This window comes from Chlorella variabilis (assembly GCF_000147415.1).
Source record: "Chlorella variabilis unplaced genomic scaffold CHLNCscaffold_3, whole genome shotgun sequence".
Classification (NCBI taxonomy): Eukaryota; Viridiplantae; Chlorophyta; class Trebouxiophyceae; order Chlorellales; family Chlorellaceae; genus Chlorella; species Chlorella variabilis.
Genome location: NW_005435085.1, coordinates 581,196 through 587,391, shown reverse-complemented (window position 1 = coordinate 587,391; position 6,196 = coordinate 581,196). Strand labels below are relative to the sequence as shown.

The window sequence follows — 6,196 nt, the reverse complement described above, 5'->3', positions numbered from 1 at the left end:
CGCGTGCAGCCAGACGGCCTCCTTGAAGAACGCCTCCTGCATGGCGGCGCTGGCCTCGATGTCCATCTCCTTGGCCGCCACCACCTCGCCGTTGTACAGCACCTGCGCGCGGTACGGGGGCGGTACACGGGGCGGTACGGACAGGGCACGGGTCGACAGGGGGCTCAGCAGGGGGCGGCAGCAGGGGTGGAGCTGGGCTGGGCGCTCCGGCAGCCGCGCCGCCCACAGGCTGGGTGGGTGGCCAGCCGCACCCCTCCCAGCCCCAACACCCACCCATCCACCCACCCGCCGCCAGGCCCCCCACACCGCACCTTGTACACGTGAGCCGAGGCCCCCGCCCCTATCTCCTGAGGCTTCCCGTTGGGCCAGCGCATCACCTCGTACTCGCCAGGGTCCACCACCCACTCTCGCAGCCGCGGCGGCAGCGCCTCCACAGACAGTGCCGCGGCGCCTCGCTCGGAGGACCCCCGGCTGCTGGTGGCGCCAGCAGTGAGCGCCAGCGCGTCCTGAACCGCCACATGCTGCACCAGCTCCGGCAGCGCGGCGCCGCGGCCGGCCTGCGGGTCGAGCGCGTCGCCAGCTGGCGCCAGCTGCGCGCTGCTGCCGCTGGCGCTGGCGCTGGCGCCGTCGCCGCTGGCGACCTGCTGTGAGCGGGCGGCCGCCGCGGCCACCACTGGAGACATGGCGCCGCTGCTGAGGGCGGCGCTCAGGGCGGCGGTGCTCAAGCACAGGGGGTCGACGCCTGGCGCCAGCGGGGCGCGGTTGGCGGCGCCGGGGAAGGGCTGCGCGCCGGCCGAGCCGCGCCGCGGCGCGGACCCGGCCGGCCGCTCCATGCTGCTGCTGCCGCCGCTGCCGCCGCTCTGGCCGCTGCTGAAAGAGGGGCCGGGCGCGGCCCCCGGCGCCGCCGCCGCGGTGCTCACAAAGGGCGACGGCTTGGCCGCCTGCTGCTGTGGCGCCACCTGCACCGCGCGCGGCAGGAAGCCGCCCCGCTTGCCCTCCCCCGCCTCGCACGCCTCCGCCCCATCCTCCTGCGTGCTCACGCTGCCGCTCTTGTGGCTCTTGAGCGCGCCCGGCGCCGCAGCGACAGCGCCCGGCTGCCGCTGCCGCCGCCACCGCCGCCTCGCCAGCAGCCAGGCGGCCGCCGCCGTTGCCGCAACGCCCGCCGCGCAGCCCACTGCGATGCCGGCGATGGCGCCCGCCGACAGCCCGCCGCCGCCGCCCGAGCCGTCTTGCACGTACAGAGTGGTGGTGGGGTTGAGCACCCAGGCCGAGGGCTCTATCACCGCGTCTTTCAAGATGCCCACATGCATCCCCTGCGGCGCCAGCGTGGGCTGCCCATCCACAATATAGCCGGGCTTGAGCAGGAAGGCGGCGCACTGTGCTGCCGAGTCGCAGGCGGCGGCCAGGGTGCTCGGCGAGCCCTCCAGCACGCACTCCTGCGCCTGGGGCCTGCGGCAACAGAGGTATGACAGAGGTACAAGGCAGTATAGCAGAGGAGAGGTATAATGTTGCAGGGCCCACCGCACCGCGCCCGCCCGCCCGCCACCACCACCGCCAGTAGCAACAAACACCACCACCCACCTGGCGCCCCGCCCCCGCCCCCGCCCCTCACCTCAGGCTGCCCTCGCACTGGAAGCGCCCGCTGGCAAACAGCGAGCGGCCCGGGTGGCGCTGGTAGCCGGCCAGCTCGGGCCCCCACTCCACCAGCGGCGCCCCCACGCTGAACTCCACCCCCGCCCCCTTGCCCAGCAGCACGGGCGGGGAGCCGATGCTGGGCATGGCCAGCTCCTGAGACCGCAGCTCGCCTGCGCACGGCAGCGGCGGCGGCGGCGGAGGTTGGCCGCGCGGAGGCGGGCGGGCGGGCGGGCAGGCAGGGGGGCTGGCCTTGCGCCAGCGCTGCACGACGCCCCAGTCCCACACACCCTGCGCAAGCACCCCGCCCACCAATGGTAACCGTACTGCCTCCGGCCCGTACCGCCTCCGCCCCCTGCCGGGCGCCCGAGCGTGCAAAAACGAAGCCCCGTACCCCCAGCCGCCCCAGCCCGCTCACACTGCCCCCTGCCCAGTGCCACCTCCTCTCGGCTCAGGTCTGCGTCCTGGTAGCGGCAGCCGCCCTGGCGGTGGCAGTGGTTGACCACGTTGCAGCCGCCGCTGAAGTTGGCGGCGCCCGCGCCGCGCCGGTGGCACTCCCGCGCGCACTCCTCCGCCGTCGCCACGCCGTCCACCACCCCCACCACCGCCCCGCCCATGACCGCGCCCCGAGCCACGATGGCGCCCTTCCAGGCAGTCAGGCCGACCGTGGCGTCGGCGTCGGCGCCCGCCTGCGCCGCCTCGGGCGCCACCACCACCTCGCCCTCGCCGGCCAGCAGCCAGAAGTTGGACTGCAGGTGGGGGAGGGGGTGGGAAGGAGGGAGGGGTGGCCCCGCGTTGGCATGCGGTGAGGACGGCTGGGGGGAGAGGGGCAGTGCATGGGGGAGGCCAGGCCTGGTTTTCCGCATCCACACCTCGCCTCGCCCACAGCCCCGGCGCCATGCTGCCGGCCGCTGGCGGCCCTGGGGTGCCCCGCTCCCCATCACCCCCGCCCTACCCCCCTACACACACCCATCCCCCCTGCCCCCCCACCTCCTGCGACTGCGCCTCCGCCACCAGCAGCGTGTATGTGGAGGGCGATATGAATCCATTGGCGGGCGACAGCCCCTGCGCCTTGAGCAGCGCGATGGCCTGCCCCGAGCAGCCGTCGGTGCCGTTCTGGTACACCGTGACGGCGCGGCACTCTGGCGAGCGGATGCAGGTGCTGGCGGCGGTGAGGGTGCCGCGGATGGCGCAGGCGCCCGGCAGCAGCGACTCCGGGCACTCATAGTCGCCGCCCAGGATGCCCTGTGCCGCCAGCGGCGTGAAGCCGCTCAGCGACATCGGCGCCTGGCGCACGGGGAAGCCTGCGGGAGGGGCGGCCCAGGAGGGTCAGGGGTCACACCAGGGATGATGCAAGCCTGCGGCACGTGTGCGCGCCTGGGCAGCGCCGCACGGGGCGGGGAGTAGCTGCCCGGCGGTGCCAACGGCGGCGCTCTGTGTGCCTGCGCCGGCGGCCCAGCCTGCCCCACCTGACATGATGTGGCTGTCGCTGCTGCTGGGCTGCACCACCGGCTGCAGGGAGCAGTTGGCGCGCAGCAGCAGGCAGGCCTGGAATGCCAGGCCCGCCCCGTCCGCTCCGCCCTCAGGGCAGCCGTCCTGCATCGCAGGCGGCGGCGGTGGCAGCATGGTGTGCCACGGCCCAGCACCCAGGCCAGGCTGGGCTGGCTGTCAAGCAATCGGCATGCTAAGTCACAGGGCTTTCACAGGGCTTTCACGGGGCTCACGTCGCTGTCACAAAAACGAAACCAGTCACAGTCGCCGCCGCCGGCGCGGCAGACGGCCGAGCACTCCTCAGGCCCGCCCTGGGTGGTGGGCGCCCCTAGGGGCTCCCCCTCCACGACAACGTTAGGGGCGATGACAGCCTGTCCTGCAGAGCCTGGCCCCTCGGCGCTGAAGAACACCGAAGTAGGGGGAAGCGCAGGGCGGTCTGTCGCCACCCCCTGGCCGCTCCATGCCAGCAGCAGGATCAGGGCTGCCAGCATGCCTCAAGGACTCAAGATCAGTTGCCCCATCTCCGAGACGGCCGTATTCTCGACACCGACATATAGGCGTCCTTCATCGGCTTCCCTGTCGTGCATTGCGCTGTGAAATAAGCTCCTGGCAAGCAGCAGATGGAGGTTTGGGCATGCCCCCGCGCGCTGTGCTAGGGGTTCCTGCTGCGCATCGCACGATTTTTTCAAGGGCGTCCACTGTTTTGCACAATGCAGCAAATGTGCAGATGGCAGAAATCAATCAGCGCCGCAGCGCAGGGGACGGGCAGCTCCTGCCGCCGCCGCGTGGTGCCCGGCGTCCCGCCGCCAACCACATGCCGCGCCGTGTGCAAGGATCACTTCTTCAGTCCCAATGCCTCCTGCACGCCTTCCTTCACCTTGGCCAGGCCGTGCTGGGTGCCGCCCTCAGCGGGCGCAATGCACGCGCAGCACACTTGCACCCCTGCACAGGGGCGCTTATCCGGCCCGCGCCTCTACCGCAGGCTGGCACCAGAGGCTGCTGCCGCCGCCGCTGCCCCTGCCCACCCCATTGCCTTCTCTAGGACACGCCCCAAGCAGCCAGCAAAGCGGCCCACCCAGATCTGTGGCTCCGCCAGCCTGCTGCGCCGGGTAGGCTGGGTCGTTGGAGGCGCCGTAGCCCACGCCATGCCCGCTCTCCGCGCCGTAGGGGTTGGTGGCGCCTGCGGTGGAGGCATGGGCTGGCAGTGAGCCACAGCAACATAGCAGGAATGGTAGACCCTTCAGCCCGCCAGGGGACAGTGTGAGGACCTTGACACCACCGTGCGCCCTAGCTAGGCTTGCCCACCCACCTGCCACCTTGGTGCCGCTGGCGAAGGTGTGCTGCTGAATTTCCTGGGCCTCCACCTGGTTGAGGTTGAGAGTGGGGGAGCCCTCTGCTGCGGACATCGCTGGCCTCTGCCTTGGAACACCAGGTAGGCAAGCTGGACAGGCAACAAGGCAACAGAAGCAGCACCTCCGCCTTTCCACCCCAACCCCCAAGCCACGTGGCCAAGAATGGGCCTCACGATTAGAGCAGGACGATCCAGCAGCCAGCGCTCAGGCGCTAGGCCATGCCGGTTGCGGTGGCAGGCTGCGGGGCGCACCTGCAAGACACGCCCCCGCCTGTGCGACACCGGCGCGGGCGAGTGCTCACGCGCAGGTGCCCCCTTGGCTCTCCCCCTCCGTGAGGCCGGCGCTGGCCTGCGTCTCATCTTTTCACTCCCTGCGTCTAGATGTGTTACAGAGGCAGCACCGAACAGGCAGACCGGAGCTGGGGGGAGGCCCCTAGAAGCCCGGCGGGCGCGACGCCTGCAGCCCGCCAAAGCCGGGCGGCAGCTGCGGCGGGGCGTGCACCGTGCCCACGGCCATGACGGCTGGGTCCGAGTAGGCGCCGCCAAACACGCCCGCCTGCTGCTGCTGCTGGGGTGGCTGCTGTGGCTGCACTTGGTGTGCCTGCAGCGCCTGGTGCTGCGCCTGGTGCTGGTGCGGGGCGGGTGCGCTGGCGCCCACCGCGCCGGCGCCCTGCAGCTGGCGCAGCAGAGCCAGGCCGGGGGCCAGGGAGGCTGCCGGCTGCTGGTGCTGCGGGAACATGGCGGCAATGGGGTTGTAGGGGCCGCCCGGAGAGGAGCCCAGCTGGGCGTGCGGTGGGCTGGCGCCCCCAAACAGACCACCGCTGCCGCCGCCATACGGGCTGCCAAAGCCGGGGGCTGGCACGCGTGGCTGCTGCTGCGGCGGCGGCGCCAGCTGGAATGCCTGCGCCTGGTGCAGCTGGTACTGCTGCTGCGGCGGCTGGTGCGGCTGGTGCAGCTGGTACTGCTGCGCCACCTGCTGGTGGTGCACCTGCTGCGGCACCAGCTGCGGCGCCTCCTGCAGCTGCCGCGCCTGCGCCTGCTGCGCCTGCGCCTGCTGGTGGTGCAGGCCTAGCTCAAAGCTGCTGGTGGCCACGCTGACGTTGGCGGTGGGGAAGAGGGACTTGAAGAAGGCGCCCGCATCCGCCTGCTGTGCCTGCTGCGCCTGCTGCGCCTGCTGCGGCTGAGCCCGCTGGTAGTGCTGGCTCGCCGGCGCCTGCTGCACGGCGGCCGCCTGGTGCTGGTGCTGCTGGTGGGGCAGCTGCGGCGCCTGCTGCGGGAACAGCGGCGGCGCCTGGCGCGCCTGGTGGGCCGCTAGCTCGCGCAGGAGGAGGCTGGCGGGGGGCCGCGCCTGGGCCGGCGCCTGCGCCTGCTCCTGCTCCTGGCGTGGCTGTGCCTGCGGCTGCACAGACGGGCCAAACCCGGGGGGCAGGGCCGGCGCCGCAGCCTGCGCCTGCGCCTCCTGCTGCTGCTGCTGCTCCTGCGCATCGGCCGCCTCCTCCGCCGCCTGCGCAAAGGCGAAGCGGCTGCGCTGGCGCCGCGCCGCGGGCAGCGCCCCGCCGCCGTTGCTGCTGCCGCCCACGGAGCCGGCGCTGGGGGCAGGGGAGGCGCTGCGCGCCTGCAGCACACAAGACAGCAGGGGGCAGCCAGGGCTGCTGGTCAGGCAATGCATGGGGGGGAAATGGGAGGCCACGGGCGCCGCTGGCACCGGTGCACGCCTGCTGA

General features: G+C 72.8%; 1 protein-coding gene across 1 annotated transcript in view; it reads right to left on the bottom strand.

Annotated features, from left to right (window-relative positions):
- CHLNCDRAFT_56862 (hypothetical protein) overlaps positions 1–3,693 on the bottom strand; it is a gene marked incomplete at its 3' end in the record, with an annotated part of 5,443 nt that extends 1,750 nt beyond the window's left edge. Inside the window, exons 1-7 of the mRNA XM_005850499.1 lie at positions 3,357–3,693; positions 3,102–3,228; positions 2,623–2,936; positions 2,051–2,381; positions 1,613–1,805; positions 312–1,449; positions 16–102 (exon numbers count right to left, since the gene is read on the bottom strand). Of these exons, the coding sequence (XP_005850561.1) occupies positions 16–102; positions 312–1,449; positions 1,613–1,805; positions 2,051–2,381; positions 2,623–2,936; positions 3,102–3,228; positions 3,357–3,614 (2,448 nt within the window). The 5' untranslated portion in view covers positions 3,615–3,693. The remainder of the gene's footprint in view (positions 1–15; positions 103–311; positions 1,450–1,612; positions 1,806–2,050; positions 2,382–2,622; positions 2,937–3,101; positions 3,229–3,356) is intronic.
- Positions 3,694–6,196: the final 2,503 nt, after the last annotated feature.